We start from the raw sequence: 17,725 nt of genomic DNA on the forward strand, positions 1-17,725 counted from the left end.
TCCAGACTCCCAGGAACTCTCTGGCAACACTGTACCCCCACTCCTATATGATCCCACCTGCTAAAGCCTGGCCAGGGCTGCCCCATAGAGAAGGTGTGCATGCTCAGTCTGCACTAGACTCTTTCCACCCTGTAGATACTGGAGTCAGCCTGCTTCTTCCACACTAAAAACTTTAAAATTTCTTAGGTAATAATTCTGTCTTCTGCACTGCATCAAGACTTTCAAGTACAGCTGAGTATTACTTAAAAAAGCCAAAAGCTGCAGCCATCGAGTTGATTCTGACTCACAGAGACCCTGCAGGACAAAGCAGAACTGTCCCCTAGGGTTTCCAAGGAGCACCTGGTGGATTCGAACTGTCAATCTTTTGGTTAGCAGCCGTAGCTCTTAACCACTATGCCACCAGGGTTTCCGAGTATTATTAGGCTTACATTATAGCTAGCTCCTAATTATCTGAACAGGAAAAAGAACAACACAGGGTCAGATGTAATTAAGAACTAAATCAAGTTATGTGTAAGTGGACTTTTTAACATTTGATTTTATATTTAGCCTCCTCATGGTATAGAGAAAGAAATTATGGCCTAAAGAAAGGTGATGCTCAAGGACACAATGAGAGATGGGGTCAGTTATAAGATCCACATTTCCTGACTTTCATCAGGGCCACGACCCAGGTCCAAGGACAGAGATCAGTGGGAGACAGAATCGCTGCCCTCTTAATGACCACTGCCTCTGCTTGAACCTTAGGATATGAAAATATCCTATCATGGGACAGGACCCAGGAAGAAACACAGGGCCAGGAGTGAGGGCTGCTAACGAAGTGGTGGCAGCGGCATTCTAAATACTTCAGGGGTAAATGTGTTGACAACAGACCAGGGTTCAGCGGCATAAACTTAGGAAGGGAGATCGTGAGAGCTCTTAGAAAGGAAAACTTGAGGAAACTGAAAACAGAGGTGAAGAAGCAAGGGGGGATAGGATAGGAAAGGGGTGAAACCACTCGTGAGTAATTAGAAGCTGATGTTTTGTCTCCAAGGTAAGGGGTGAAAAGCAAAATTATTTTTCATGTTGACTTCAATTTTGTGAGTACCGTCACACAGAACATAGGACGTATACTGAGTCTTACAAAAATCACTCTTCAAAGAGTAATATGGCTGATCAACTTGGATGACGATGATGATCATAGCTGCTGGCTCCTACCACGGGCCAGGTACTGCCTAAGGTTTTACATGTATTAACTCATTCGATCCTCGCAACAACCCTACAGGGAGCATTACCAACCCTATTTTATAGATGAGGAAACAGAGGCAGGGAAAGGTTAAGTAAGTAGCCCAAGGACTACACAGCTATTGAGTGGCAGAGCCAAAATATGCCGATAACAAACACGGCCTCTTTATTTAAGATACTTTCTTACGATTCCTAGTCTAACCTTCTGGCAGAAGCCTAACTAAGGAAATGACTACCTAAGAATAACAGCCCTCTAGAAAATCAATAAGTGAAACATTCTGTCCTTTTAACACTTTCCTTATAGACTCTCCGTCCGCAGTTTTCACATTCAAGCAAATTTGGCTGGTTTTTAAAAAGCTATCTTTGGAAGCAATACCAATACTTTCAGCCCAATACCAACCACTAAAATTTTAAAAGTTTAACAGCCCTCTAGAAAATCAATAAATGAAGTATTTTATCCTTTTAATAGCTTCCTTATAGCATCTCCATGCAGTAGTTTTCACATTCAAGCCAATCTGACTGATTTTTTAAAATGCTGTCTTTGGAAGAAGAACCCATACCCTCAACCCAATACCAATTCCGAAAATTTTAAAACAGCGGAGTATAAAGACTAAAAAGAAAGACAGTGGCCGTGACGGTAAGAAGACCTACAATCCATAGCTCCTGGTCCCTTCAGATGATGCTTCTTACCCATTTAATTAAATTATGTGCTAACCTCTACTGCTTTATTAGGGAGCTGTTTATCAGTCCACTGTTTGAGCTTGATGTCCACTGTAGTATTAAACGTTCCTGAGTTCAGCGTCTGTGCAGCTGGGAGATAGATGTTCTCAATCACATGAGTTGACACTCTCTCCCACAAGGACTGCTGAAGGATTTCCTCCCTAAAATTCGAAATAAATGAATTTAAGGACACTGAAAACTGAAATTCAATGTTAGGTTTTGAACAACAATTTTTACTGAAGTATAATTATTTAAGGCGTACAGATGGATAAGGTTTTGTATACATACAGACACACCTGCGTATCACTGCGATCAAGATAACGTCTACAGCCAGCACAGCCAGGAGCTGGGGCCACTGGGACTGTTTGTGTTTGCTACAGATTAGTTTGCATTTTCCAGAATGTTATATAAATGCAACCATACAGTCCGCCGTCTTTCACTCTGCATGACACTCTGAGATACATTCGTGTTGCTGTGTACATCGATATTTTGCTTGTTTTTATCGATAAGTAAGTAGTATCCCATTGTACGAATGTGTTTATCCATTCACCTGCTGATGGACATTTGGGCTGTTTCCAGTTTTTGGCTCTTAAAAATAACACTCCTATGAACATTCACGCACAAAGCCTATATGGACAGATGCTTCCATTTCCCTTGAGTAAAACCTAGGAGTGTAATGGCTAGATCATATGTTAGGTCTGGCTAGATCATATGGTAGGTCTATGTTTCACTTTTTAAGACACTGCCAAACTGCTGTCCAAAATAGTTCTAACCTTCTACCTTCTGACCAGCAGTATACGAGAGTTCTAGATCCTCCACACCCTTGCCAGCACTTGGCTTGGTCAGTCAGTTTAAATCTAGGCACTCCTCATAGGTTTCTGTGATAGCTCATGGTCTTAATCTGCATTTCCCTAATGACTAATGATTCTGAGCATCTTTTCATTGCCTATTTACCCAACATTAAGTTTTCTGTTTGTTTCACAACTTTACACATGCTGATATTGAAGTGGAATCCCACACTGAAAAGTTCATAGTATAATTTTAACATTGTACCAGAAAACAGCACAAAACATGGAGATATTATGGGACGCTGTTCCATAAAACTATTCAACATTTCAGGATTAAGGTAACAATATAAAAGACATACCGCAAATTGAAAACTCTGCTTTTAAAGACAAATCTCTAAATAAGAAAAAGACAATTACTTCAATCAAGAAAAAAAACTCTGAAATCTCAATATTTATTTGGCTTCCTCCAAACTAATTTCTATGGTAACAATATATTACATACAGCACATGAGTGTTATCAGGCGGTCAGTCTTAGGAGTAACCTCAACACTCTAGGATGTAGCCTCAAAGCTGAGCAGCATAAACACCCCTGCTGTCCAAAAGCGGAGCAGCACTCTCTTGGGTGAGGAGAATCAATCTCCACCCCGATGGTGACTACTGACTAAACATTTTGTGCAAAATTGAGTCTACTGAATCAATAAGCTTAGCTGCTATTTTGCTTTTTTTTTTCTTTAATGTTCAGGAGGAGCCCTGGTGGCACAGTGGTTAAGAGCTTAGGCTGCTTGCTAAACCAAAAGGTCAGCAGTTTGAAATCTACCAGCTGCTCCTCGGAAACCCTATGGAGCAGCTCTACTCTGTCCTGTAGGGTTGCTATGTGTCAGAATCAACTAGATGCTAACGATTTAATGTTCAGGCAAAGCCCTGGTGGCGCAGTGGTTAAGAGCTCGGCTGCTAACCAAAAGGTCAGCAGTTCAAACCCACCAGTGGCTCCTTGAAAACCCTATGGGGCAGTTCTACTCTGTCCTATAGGGTCGCTGTGAGCAGGCATCAACTCGATGATGGCAACAGGTTTGATTTTTTTAATGCTCAGCTATTTCTGTAATTACAGCCAGAAAAGAAAAAAGAAAGAAAAGGGCGATGAGGAGATGAAGAGAGGCTACATCAACTGAAGATCGGAAGGGCAAAGTCAATTTGGTCACGAAGGTAATGACATACAGTGGGGGGAGATTTCGGGAACAAGCTGGAAGAAAAGAAGCTTGCCAGAGGCTCCTATTCAGATGCCATTTTAAACAGAAACGGAAGATTTCTGAAAGTAAACAGAACACCAGGATCTAGCCTGTGACCATCAGGGCTTCTTTCTGTTCCTGACTCTGAACAGATGTGGTCTGTCAATATCCTCCTGGGAATCTGTGGGCTACGAATCTATATTCCAGACAGTCTCCAGAGAAAACCATGACAAAAATCCAGAGCACCAAATCCTGACAAACCTGAGGTAACTTTCTCACAGGAGGTGAGTGCTTCCTTCATCTACCACAGACAGCTACAGCTTCCTATCCACTTCCGGCCTCACCTGCCTTTTCGTCACCCACCGGCAGTCTTCTGTCCCATACTCCCACTGCTCCCCTCCATCACAATACTTTTTACCGTGTCCCTAATACCCCGCCCCATGACAAACAAACCACTTCACACTTTCACTCTCTTTCCCTGTTTCTTTCTTACAGACACACCCCTACATATCTTCTGCAAACTTCAAAATAACGGACTTACACTAAGCCACAGAAGTGGCTTAAAATACAAATAACAAAGGTACAAGTTATGTGGTGTATATATCTGATTAATCAACAGCAAGTACAGACAAGACCCACTTTCAGGATAAGGAGAGGAGATAAAAATAGGTAAAAGCTGAGTACTTGAAGAGGGAGGGGGCTCCCCTCTGAGGAAGTATGAGCACTGAGATGGAGAAATTAGAGACACAGAACTCTAACTTGAAGACTGCACACTACTGTCTAGGCTCAGTTTTGACAGCCTTCAACTGAGCAAAGAGCAGACGTACAGAAAAAATTTAGAATGAATGGCTGTAAGGGTAGCTCTGTTCCAAGAATGATAAGTTCTTAAAAACATCACAGACTTTCAATTTGTGATTAAAATACAATTGCAAAATATTCCAGGCTACTTACACAAAAATAGCTTGTTTGAGTTACACAGAGCATGTTTTGGTGTTACAGAGCTCCATTTCAACAAGTTTAATAACGCACAAATTTGCATAAAACATAAATTGAAGGTGAGAGTTTGCTTTAAAGAGGATCCGCATGAGAATTTTCCAAGATGACGTTAATTACTGGCTATGTGTTGCAAGTAAGATCCAATTCACAATGTGATCCGCGCACAACACAGTAGGCACACGTTACAAAATGCACTAATTCTTCTTACTCAGAGATGAGAAATTGAAAATATACACTCTTCTTCCTTTATAAGCCAAACTCGTGTTTTCTCTAGAGTTTTTGTTCGCTATGATTAATCCAACAAGAGCCACCAGTCCTGAGAGATTGTTTGATATTTCTCTAAAGCACAATTTGATGAAACTTTTGCCTATCTGATTTTTTAGAAATCGCAATTACACAGTTATTAAGTATAAGGTAAAGACAAGCCAAAGACAAATCAAGGTTTAAAGGGCATGAAGGAAGCCATCTTTGAGAAATTCAATCGGTTAGACTACAGCAGTGGTTAGACACACGTTTATGCTCTTGCCAACTTACTAAGTCTTCTGGGGATGAGTCAAGGCAACAAAAGGTCACCGCACTATCCCTCTGAGTTTATCTATTTTATCAGATTGCAATAGAGTGAAGCCTTTGAGAAAAAGGGAGTGACATCAGAGTCAAATACTCACCAGTGTTTTGGTGTAACCTGGCTCAGACTGATGACTTCATCAAGGATTTCATTTTTAGCTTTTTCAAACAGTTCATTCTAGAAATATAGATACACATAAATAAGACTTTCATAGGATAATAAATTCACCCTGCCATAATATTCAGAGATAACCAGAATGAAGGCCTTTAATGGGCTAGTAGGTTGAGTTCAGGTTTAGCACACGAACATCAAATGTGGCTCTCCTTTTCTAGTCTCTTTCAGGAATGCCAATATCTAGATAAGCACAAAGGAGCTGACTCAAAAGGTCTTTCTTACTTGTTCAATTTTAAATGCTGTTTTTCACATAATATTTGTACATGCAATGCTTTCATATAATGTCGAGAAAACATTAAAGCATACGTTTAATTCAGTATATTAGTAACTTAGTAATCAATGCTGTGCTTTACAAGTTACAATCAGCGAAAAATATTTAGTTTCCACTAGAGTTCTTCACAATAAAGGTTAAAAAGGTAAAAAATTGGTTTATCATCAAAAACATTCTGGATTACATGAATATATTCATTCTGTAGACCTTTACAGAACAGTCTTCAAACTTTCTCAGAAAATATTTTAAACACTTGTTTTGATATTCTATGATCCCGAATTAGTTTTCAATGTTATATAATAAATATATTACTGCAGAAGAGCTAACTGCTTTGGGAAATGTATTCTTGCAGCTCTAAGTTGGTGGTCATGATTAAAACCTAAGCCCTTAGCAATTTAATTTACCAGATTTCTCTCATCAACATAAATCTTGTTAGAACATACATTAGGTTACGATATACACAAAACATACGAGGTACACAAATATTACCCGGTCAAGTTCTCGCAGGCGAGGGTAGTTATTCTTCCACTCAGTTTCAAGGTTAAAACGTGTTGCTGAGGAAGAAGAAAGAATATTCAAGTTTGACGATGCTTTTTTCCAGATATGGTGGATAAAGCCCACCTCACGTATCTTCTGTATTAACTGAATTTCTGAGGGGGTACCTATGCCCCCTTAACAGTCCGGGTTCTCAACATTCAGAGTTTCCTTATTTTAATCTCTCTCTAATCTCTTTGATTCTAGTTTCCCCATTTTCGATCACAAAACATGCAGCTGAGGCAGCTTAGTGTAGCTGCTGAGAGCATGAACTCCAGAGTTGTGCCACCATGGTTCAAGCCCTGGGCCTATGATCTATTTGCTGTGTGACTCTGGGTAAGTTACTCTATACCTCTGTTTCCTCTTCTGTAAATGCAAATAACAACAATAATCCTTATAAAGTTGTTGAGGGACTAACAGGTAGGATTCCCATACAGGAAAAGGGGAGGAGAACATACTCTCATCAGATGAACTGTGGAAGCAAAGGCATGGAGCTGGGAAGTGTGAGGTTCAGGAAACAGTACGATGTGGCTGAAGCACAGGGTGCTGTTCCCCAACCACTTCCCCTCTCCCCCTAAAAAGGGGGAGATCTAGTTTGCTACAGTTTAATAAGCTCTTTCTCCCAGACACTACTGTAAACTTTCCAAACATGTTTAAACTCTAATGTTCCGCTAGCAGTGTACGCTGTGAAAGGAAAAATGCTGCTCTTGTACAACCTCTGAAGATCTGAACTTTCTCCACTGCCCACATACTATTTAAAAGGAAATACACTAAAATAAGGCAATGCTAAAGAATCTGATGGATGCTAAACACTGCCAGCTCATAAAATACCCAAATTTGTTTGCTTCTTTAAAAAATCCAACTTACCTTTGAAACTATCAGCCTGCTGTTCAACCGACTCTCGTACCATTTTCCAAAAGCAATCTGAGACAGCAAGGCTTAAATTTCTTGTAGTCACCTGGTGTGCCTTTAGCATGCTTGTTCTACAGAAAAATAACAAGAGCTAAAATGTCTTCAAATGGCAAAAAGACAATAACACTATCTTACTCAGTTTGCGAATGTGTTTGTTATGATGAGAACAGCCACTTATAAATTTTATAGCCGTCTAACAGAACTTTCTGTGACAAAGAAATTATTCTGTATTTGCGCTCTCCAATCTAGTAGCTATTAGACACATTTCATGTGGCTAGTTAGGCTGAGAAGCTGAATTCTTAGTTTTCTTTCATTTTAACTAATTTAAATAACCACATGGGGTTAGTAACCACTACACTGCAGAGTACGGTCCTACATTCTCGCCAGCTCATTTCCTAATAGATAACATGCAAGATTTATCTAGTTCATGAGAACTATTCTGATTTACTGCACTAATCTAGAAGCAAGTGCATTTTTCTATCCCAAGAAACTGTCTACATGTGAAGTTTTTAATATAATCCAATTGCCCTTTTGTTCTTCCTTATAGCTTTTCTGTCAATTTTCCTTTGAGATGGCCCGTTGAGTCCCCCTCACTCCAACTTTCTCCACGACTAAAAGTATGCACACGTATTTAAAAACTTAAGTGTTGACTTTTCCTTTATAAGTAAAACAAGAGGTGTCTATGTTGCCTTTTAGTGCCCATTCTTATGCCAACACCAGTGGGTAATAATGCCCATGTGATAAATTGCTCCCGATCCTGTCAAAGAGTATCTTAAGGACCTGCTTATTAGAGCCAGATCACTATTTGGTGAAAGTTCTAGAAACTCACTATTAAACTAACAGCTATAGAATAAACTTATCAGTGAAAATAGTTTCATTTAGGCTATACTGTCACTGTAAAATCTTTAAATATTAAACAAGACACCTACTTTAAGAGTTTTGAATTCTGGAAAAATTCTTCTTCATATTCTCTTATAGCTTCAATGTTTTCAGAGCTGTTTCCTAGGGAAAGATGATAGGCACATTTTCATTAAGAAATGTACTCTTTATTATTTGAGAACAACACAAACTAAAAAAATTATAATCCATCTTTGCATACCTTTTCCTGTTACAACAGCAAAATAACCTAGAGCTTTCATTGGGAAGAGCTTTCCTTCAATTATTTGCTGAATCTATTTTAAAAAGTGGGGAAAATAAATGTGAGACGTAGACTTCCATAACTTTTAAAAGCATAATATACAATGTAAGCAGCAAAATTTGATGACACTGTACACATATATTTAGTCAAATATACAAATTTGTACAAAAGCATTTCAAATGTATTTCACTTGGTAGTCAAGGAAAAACACATATATTTAAATTTTACTACACTGAAAAAGGTATTACTAAGACATATGAACCATAATTAAGTCTTGGAATGATGTACAGTGCTCTGGAATCAGAAAGAATTGCCTGAATCCCTGCTCTGCCACTTACTAGCTCTGTGGCCTAAGTAAGCTACTTACCTTCTACGAAGGTTGTTGAGAAGATTACATGAGATAATACAGATACCTAGCACAGTGTCAGGCACCTAAGCCTTCTAAAAGCACTCAGTAAATGGCAGCTATTGTCATTTGTTCCAGACCCATCATTTGCATACAACGTAAAAGAGTTTCTACCCCCTGGAACCTATTCAGATTAATACCTGGTTAAGAATACCTCCTCTGAGACAAGTTACATCCCTAAACTAATCCTGAATCTTTGGAATAAAAAGGACTGAAATAAGCTTCATTTGTACTTCAAAGAAATATAAATTCACTACCTTAGAGGAGAAGGAAATAAGGAATGAAGAGAGATGGGAAGGAGGCCACAGAAGTGTGCTTCCACCTTACTTCCTCTCCGTATCAGGACCAATACTGCCACAGCAGGCCTTACTCTTAAAGACGAGGCAAAGACCTGGTGGATCTGCACCACCATAACCCTGCTACAGGCTTGTGAGATTTGTCTTGTAAGGAGGCAGTGATGACAGTGACTACTGAGCTCCTGCTCCATGCCAGGCCCCTCATGTGCCTTGTCTATTATGTGGGGCCTCTCCCCATTTTACAGATGAAGAAGCTGAGGCTCAGAAAACTGCAGTAACTCAAAATTGCTCCAGCTGGGGAGCATCAGACGCTGATTCTGTTATATCAGTAGTTACATCACCAGTAACCAAAATGCCTTGGAATGGGATCAAAATTGGAATTTTTAAATTCTAAATTGTTTAAACCAAATTTACGCTAAATAAAGCAAATACTGGAAAAAAAAAAAGGCAAGGCAGAGGTCACGGAGGCTGTGCAGAAAAGTTAATTTAACACAGCAGGCCCAAGATTGCTATCTTTAGACAAAGCCTGGTTTGAAATGCTGGGCCTTGGCCAGCATTATGAACTCGACTAGTGAGCAGTTCTCTACACTGATATAAAATTTTCCCTAAATAAGAGTGGCTCATCATGCAAGCAATGTGTTTATGCTGAAGATTTGCTTTTCTTTCGGGAGTCTGCAATTTTGGTACATGACTAGCTCTGAATAAAAACCTTGGCCTCTCAGTCTCTAATGAGCTTCCCTAGTAGACAACACACGCAAATATTGTCACAACTTGGTGTGGGAGGGATCAAACGTGTCCTGTGAGACTACCGGCAGAGGGCGCTCGGAAGCTCACGCCAGGCTGCCTCCCGCCTTCAATCCCTGCACCTTCTCCCTCTGTGATTTCACTTTGTATCCTTTAGTTGTAATAAAATTTAGCTCCGAGTATGACTATTTGCTGAGTTCTGTGAGTCCCTATACAGAATCACTGAACCTAGGAGTGGTCACGGGGACCCCTGACACAGAGGCGTTGTCCCAGAAAGTTTAAGGCGGGAAGGAGGGCAACTTTAAGCAGCAGCACAGGAATGGGACTAATGACTTCTGAAATGGTTGTTCTATGGGGATAATGATATAATATTAGATGACAGCCAATTTTATGTGCCAAGCACTATTTCAACCACTTGACAATATATTTAACTCATTAAATCCTCACAATCTATGAGCTAGTACCATTGATGTCTTTGCTTCCACCAGATGAGGAAGCTAAATGCGCTGAAAAGTCAAATAACTTGCCCAAGGTTACACAGCTAGCAAATGGTAGAGCCGGGATTTCAAACTAAGGAATACGGCTCCATCTCTGTAGTCTTAACTGCTGCCCTGTACCTTTACAGTTAAATAAAAACAGACTTAAGTCAAGACTTGCATTCTAGTAAGACTTACACGTAATGTCACCTTGAAAAAAAACTCATTCCTTGTTAAGCGGGGAGGGAGAAGCAATGGTGCGGCAGGTTTCAGTGAAATAATTCCAAAAACTATGATTCACTTGGATAAGGGACACTGAGCAACATGTTTAGAACCTACAGAAATTCAGAATGAAAATAACCTCAGAGATCAACTAGACCAATGGGCTGGATTCAGATAAGTGACAAAATCTACCCAATGCTATAAAAGCCAGTTGGTGGTAAAGCACAGCTGAGAATACTGGGAACTAAGTCCCAATCCAATATTTTTTTTTACTACAAAAATTTGCAATAGTCTTTTGACGAGTTAAACTAAAAAATCCATTGCTGGTGAGTCAATTCCAGCTCGTAGCAACCCTAAAGGACAGAGGAGAATCACCCAACAGGGTTTCCAATGAGCAGCTGGTGGATTTGAACCGCTGACCATTTTGGTTAGCAGCCGAGCTCTTAACCACTGTGCCACCAGGGCTCCTATTTGATGAGTTAGGAGAGGTGAAATTTTTCTGTAATAAAATGACATAAATAATGGGTCCAAAAGGAATTGTATAGTGCCACCAACTTTACACTAATTTATGAATATCAACTAAGACAAACACCTAAGCAAATAAAAACACCATGACGAAGAATAAATATACGTCAGCATTCAAAATTACCTAAATTAAATTAGGGCAAGCAATATTTGAGTTGGAATATTTGGGAAGCAAACTGGGTATAATTATGGAATTTTTATTTATGACCCCAAATTTCACTTAAGTACAAAACTGCACTTAACTATAACTTCCCAATACTTGGTTTTTAATAGGAACCAAGAAAAATCTCGCTACTGCTTTCTCAAAAAGTATTCTGCATTTTTTTTTTCCTTAAACAACTACCCTCTCTCTCATCTGGAGCTTGTATAAAGAATGTGATCTCACAATAAAGACCTTGCCCTCACCCTGCTTGGACTAGCCACATTTTTCTCTGCCAGGTCTACTTTGGTCAAAACAAATATCGTCCTTCTTCCATGAGGATCCATTTGGCTGACCAAGTCTGTAACGATACTGCGTTCTGCATCCACAGAGCCGTCTGGAAGAAATTGAGGAGTGACACTGTAAAAACTGCAAGGCGGTTGTTAGAAACTTAGCACTAGCTACAGCCTTGTATTTAAATTATGGCAAGAAAAATGTTCTTATTACGTTTGCCTTAGTTGTGAAAAGAAATTCTAGCCAATGAGACTTCAATGATGCCTACTGAAACAAGATCAACTTTAATTCCACTTACAAATAAAATAAGAAGAGCATGCAAGAACCCATTTATCTCCTATATTTATGCAATGTGCCTATTTAGGGGAAAGCATGGATTGCTAAAGAAGGAAGTGTATCAGTGATTTTCCTTGTGACAGTCGCTGCAATGGAAACTTGTGAGATGGTGTCACATATCATAAATTTTATTTAATAAAGCCAGGCTGCAGAGCCACAATCCAAACGAGTTATGTGATACATACATCTTGGTGAAACTCTTTTACGAAGAGGATGAATGTAAGGGCAAAGTGTGAGGCAGTCAGCCCAACCCTGCGTCTTCTCAAGGTAAGCCTGAGCCCCAACAACCCTAAAGCCCCAACCCAGGTCTGAGGGGCTGAGCTAAGGAGGCTCAATACGCAGGCAGCCCAGAGTGCCATGGGTGCCGTAGCTATTCAGGATCTATCCAAGCCACTGTTCCCATAATGCAGGGCAGTTAGATATAGGGTGTGACAATCTGCATGGGGAAGAGCTTCTTTAAATTGTTTTCAACCTAATAACAATGTAGAAAACAACTTCTGATTCCAATTACCTTGAATGCACAGGATGATGGCATTAGGGTTCTGCATATATGCTTTGCTGATACTGAAAATAGTTTCCTTTGTGTCAGGAGCCATGCCTGATGTCACAGTCTTGAAGGAAAAGTTTTTAAATGTTATTATAAAGGTTTTCCACAGTCAGAATGAAATAAGACATGTGTTAGCACATACTTACGTTAATCACACCAGGTAAGTCAACAAGGACCATCCTCTGTAGCCCAGGGCCTTTTACATTTAAGGATATGGTCTATTCAGGAAGAAGAAGAAAAATAATAATACTAATACTAATTTGAGGGTGAGGGTTGTTCAGAGTTCTCTGGTGGCAATTATTCTGAAATGTCTCTATCTCATTCACTCAGATATGGTACTCTAAAAAACATTTTCTAAACCTCAAAGTGAGTATTCTAGAAAACTGCCCTTGAAAACAAAGTTTGAAGAAAGGCAAAATTATACATAATCTTATTACCTAAACCTCTGATAAGATTTTAATAATACATTATTTGGAATATTAAGAACACACAAACACAAAAATTCAATGTATCTTGGAACAGCTGCAGTCTAAACATCAATACCAATATTACCAAATACCAATATTAGGATTTATCTGAATTCATACACACTGATAATCCATAAAAAAAGTCTGAAATGGATTGTAGCCCTTACCTCAGGACTGACGGTACAGCCTTCTTTCACGTTTTTTCTCATTCGGAGTTCTATTTCATGTCTCAATGCTGCAAGCTACAATGGAAAACCAACAAATGCCTAAGAAAATTTTGCTTCACAAATAATCTGTTTAATTATCTTTTATGAGCTTATTCTGCTCATAAAATTAGACACAGGATCCTGTTAGTAGACCAGGCTTTAAGAGACACTGTAACATTCCTGCTTTTCTACTTACATCTTCCTCTTTGGTTAAATCAAATTCCCGAGAACTATCTTTGAACAAGGCCACATGGTGAGGACCTTCACTGAGAGTTACCTGAAATTAACAGAAAACAGGACATTGACAATGAAGATTAATTTCCAGAGCACATACGTAGTCCATACAGGGCAACCATGTCACACAAATCCGGGCATCCCTTCACACTCCACCTGGGGGCAGCAAGCCCTAGAGCTGTCAACATGGTAGCGCTGAGACGACAATCATTTTCTATCTGTACTGTTCATACACACTTCACACGTGTTGTGGAACCCTGATGGTGCAGTGGTTAAGAGCTATGGCTGCAAACCAAAAGGTTCGCAGTCCAAATCTACTAGCCACTCCTTGGAAACCCTATGAGGCAATTCTACTCTGGCTACAGGGTGGCTGTGAGTCACAATCAACTTGAACGCAATGGGTTTTATGATTTTTACAACAAGGTTGTTGACTACTTGAAAAAAAAAACACATTTTACATCTGCTATGACCGAAAACGCTGCTGCCCTCCCACCACTCCCAAGTCAATGGCACAGAGGACTGTGTACAAAATCAGCACTCTAACACCTGGAAAACTAAAAGACAATCTGGCGTCCAACTTGAAAAGTGAATTTATTAGGTAAAGGCAATTTATTTATTTAACATCTATTTATTAAGAGCCAGCTATGTGATACGTAGGGGGAAACACAATGTATTTGGACTCATGTATTGGGAGAAGCTCTGACGGCACAGCAGTTAAGTGCTCATCTGCTAACCGAATGGTCAGCAGTTCGAAATCACCAGCCGCTCCGTGACAGAAAGATGTGGCAGTCCACTTCCTTGAAGATTTACAGTCTTTGCGGCAGTTCTACTCTGTCCTACAGGGTCACTATGAGTAGGAATTGACCTGATGGCAGTGAGTGTATACTGGGAAAAATACACACAGAGATAATTGGACACGGTGGAAAACCTTGGATACCACAGAAAAGAATGGTAGAGGGGATCTAAGGCATGCTTCACCCAAGCACTGACATTTGAACATGAAATTTTACAGCAACTTATGTTAACAGACAGGGGTTTCATGAGAAATTCTAAACATCACATTCTTTAACTTTTCCATTAAAACTGTTAAAGCTTCTCCTACAATTATCCTGTTTTACTCTTAAAATACAATTCCTACCACTACGGTTAACAAACAGGTTAGCAAAAAAACAAAAACACAGACGTTTGAAGACCTCAGAAAGCAACCGTGGTAGCCAGGACTAAGATTCCAAGATCCCAAAGGATCTTTTGGGGGGATTTTCCTGTAGCTATTTTCCCTCAGGTCATTTGCTGATTTGTGGCAAGGGAAGAAGACAGAGAAAAAAGCTTAATATGTGCAGCAGTCTCACTGGGCTGAGTAGACGAAATACGGAATACAGGGTTATTAAGTGACTGCAACTTGAAGTGCCAGGATCTGCAGGAAAATGGACTGCAGAAATGAACCTCTAAAAACTGAGCCCTCTATTCTGTGCACATTTCCCTTTAAGGCATTCAAACGCTAAGAAATGAAGCAGAAGGAGCTGCTCTGCTGTTGTTAGGTGCCATCCAGTCTGTTCCAACTAATAGTGACCTTACGTACAACAGAATGAAATGCTGCCCGGTCCTGTGCCATCCTCACAATCATTGTTATGCTTGAGTCCATTGTTACAGCCACTGTGTCAATCCATCTCCCTAAGGTCTTCCTCTTTTTCTCTGACCCTCTACTTTTCCAAGTATGATGTCCTTCTCCAGAGACTGGTCACCCCTGATGACATGTCCAAAGTACGTGAGATGAAGTCTTGCCATCCCTGCTTCTAAGGAGCATTCTGGCTGTACTTCTTCCAAGACAGATTTGCTCAGTCAATGGTATATTCGATATTCCTTGCCAACACCGTATATCAAAGGTATCAATTCTTTTTTGGTCTTTCTTTTCATTGTCCGGAAACCCTGGTGGCGTAGTGGTTAAGAGCCATGGCTGCTAACAAAAAGGCTGGCGGTTCGAATCCACCAGCCGCTCCTTAGAAACCCTATGGGGCAGTTCTCCTCTGTCCTATAGGGTCGCTATGAGCCAGAATCAACTTGACAACAACCAGTTTGGTTTTTTCACTGTCCAGCTTTCACATGCATATGAGCGACTGACAATGCCATGGCTTGGGTCAGGCACAACTTAATCCTCAAACTGACATCTTTGCTTTTCAACATTTTAAAGAGGTCTTCTGCAGCAGATTTGCCCAATGCAATACATCATTTCATTTCCTGACTTGTTTCCAGGGGCGTTGATTGTGGATTTAAGTAAAATAAAATCCTTGACAACTTCAATCTTTTCTCCGTTTAACATGATGTTGTTTGTTGGTCCAGTTGAGAGGGTTTTTGTTTTCTTTACGTGGAGGTGTTATCCATACTGAAGGCTGTAGTCTTTGATCTGTATCAGTAAGCGCTTTGAGTCCACTTCACTTTCAGCAAGCAAGGTTGTGTTATCTGCATAACGCAGGTTGTTAATGAATCTTCCTTCAATCCTGATACTGCGTTCTTCTCGTAGTCCAGTTTCTCAGATTATTTTTTCAGCATACAAATCTAGTAAGTATGGTGAAAGGATACGACCCTGACACACACCTTTCCTGATTTTAAACCATGCAGTATCCTCTTGGTCTGTTAGAACAACTGCCTCTTGGTCTATGTACAAGTTCCACATGAGCACAATTAAGTATTCTGGAATTTCCGTTCTTCACAACGTTATCCATAATTTGTTATGATCCACACAGTCAACTGCCTTTGCATAGTCAATAAAACACAGGTAAACATCTTTCTGGTTTTCTCCGTTTTCAGCCAGAATCCATCTGACATCAGCAGTGACATCCCCTTTTCCAAGTCCTCTTCTGAATCTGGCTTGAATTTCTGACAGTTCCCTGTCGATGTAGTGCTGCAACTGTTTTTGAATGATCTTCAGCAAAATTTTACTTGTGTGTGGTATTAATGAAATTGTTGGATAATTTCCACATTCCATTGGATCATCTTTCTTTGGAATGGACACAAATATGAATCTCTTCCAGTTAACTGGTCAGTACCAAATTTCTTGGTACAGACAAAGGAACATTTCCAGCGATGCATCCGTATGTTGAAGCATCTCAACTGGTATTTCCATCAATTCCTCGATCCCTGTTTTTCACAAATGCCCTCAGTGCATCTTGGACTTCTTCTTTCAGTACCATTGATTCCTGATCACATGCTGCCGCCTGAGGTAGTCCAACGTCGACCAATTCTTTTTGGTACAGAGACTCTTCTTTTGATGCTTCCTGTGGTCACTCAATATATGTACATATATATTTTTTGGTAATATTTTATTAAGTTTTTGGTGAAAGTTTATACAGCAAGTTAGGTTCACACTTGACAATTTCCACACAACTTGTTCAGCGGCATTAGTTACATTACAACGTGTCAACATTTTCTTTGTGTTTAGTCTGCACCAGTTTCGGTAGTCTAGTTTCCCTGCCCCCTTATCTTCTCATCTTTGAGTAATTGTTGACCTTTTGGTCTCATACTGATTGATTTCAAGTAGGGCCCCAATCTTATGGTAATATCCTTTATTTTGTGTGCCATTCTGCTATTTTGCTAAGAGGTGATCTTACGACTAGGCTTTGTTCTAGGTTTAGAAAGTGTCTCAGGGTGATAGTCTCAGGGAGTCCTCTGTTCTCTACTGTTCCATTTTGTCTGGGTTTTTTTTTTTAAATAAGAATTTGAGGTCTGCTCTATATTTTTGCCAATTCTATCCAGGACCAACTACTATGACCTTGGTAAGAATGGTCACTGGCGCCATCTCGTTCTTCTGGTCTCAGGGTAGATGAGGTCACACCTCACGCAGATGCATGTCCTCTCTGCACTTTCGGTTACGTTCTTACTGTTTTGCTCCTCCCAAGTATAGAACCACAGTTGTGCCTTAGATGGCTCCTCGCGAGTTTTTAAGACCCCACATGCTACTTACTTCACTAAGATGCAGACCATGATTTTTGTGTGAACTATGGTCCGAAGCCTTCAAACCCAGAAAATGATGTTGAAAGATGGTTCTTTCTGAGGACTATCCGTATTTGTGTCTTCAATGAATGTATGTGCCTGCACCCACATATGTGTATTTACACATACCCATAGATACTTCTGGAGCCCTGGTGGGGCAGTGCTTAAGAGCTACGGCTGCTAACCAAAAGGTCAGCAGTTCAAATCCACCAGCTGCTCCTTGGAAACCCAATGGAGCAGTTCTACTGTCTCATTAGGTTGCTATGAGTCAGAATAGACTTGACGGCAACATAGATACTGGTGA

General features: G+C 40.0%; 1 protein-coding gene across 4 annotated transcripts in view; it reads right to left on the reverse strand.

Annotated features, from left to right (window-relative positions):
• OPA1 (OPA1 mitochondrial dynamin like GTPase) overlaps positions 1-17,725 on the reverse strand; it is a 99,180-nt gene that overhangs the window by 40,694 nt on the left and 40,761 nt on the right. For all 4 annotated transcript variants that reach the window (XM_023551631.2, XM_010592865.3, XM_010592863.3 and 1 more), the window contains 11 exons: positions 13,397-13,477; positions 13,162-13,236; positions 12,674-12,745; positions 12,492-12,591; positions 11,617-11,747; positions 8,504-8,576; positions 8,334-8,406; positions 7,360-7,475; positions 6,448-6,512; positions 5,614-5,690; positions 1,934-2,099 (listed from right to left, as the gene is read on the reverse strand). In XM_023551631.2, coding sequence (XP_023407399.2) covers positions 1,934-2,099; positions 5,614-5,690; positions 6,448-6,512; positions 7,360-7,475; positions 8,334-8,406; positions 8,504-8,576; positions 11,617-11,747; positions 12,492-12,591; positions 12,674-12,745; positions 13,162-13,236; positions 13,397-13,477 — 1,029 coding nt within the window. The remainder of the gene's footprint in view (positions 1-1,933; positions 2,100-5,613; positions 5,691-6,447; positions 6,513-7,359; positions 7,476-8,333; positions 8,407-8,503; positions 8,577-11,616; positions 11,748-12,491; positions 12,592-12,673; positions 12,746-13,161; positions 13,237-13,396; positions 13,478-17,725) is intronic.

This window comes from Loxodonta africana, chromosome 1 (genome assembly GCF_030014295.1).
Source record: "Loxodonta africana isolate mLoxAfr1 chromosome 1, mLoxAfr1.hap2, whole genome shotgun sequence".
Taxonomy (NCBI): domain Eukaryota; kingdom Metazoa; phylum Chordata; class Mammalia; order Proboscidea; family Elephantidae; genus Loxodonta; species Loxodonta africana.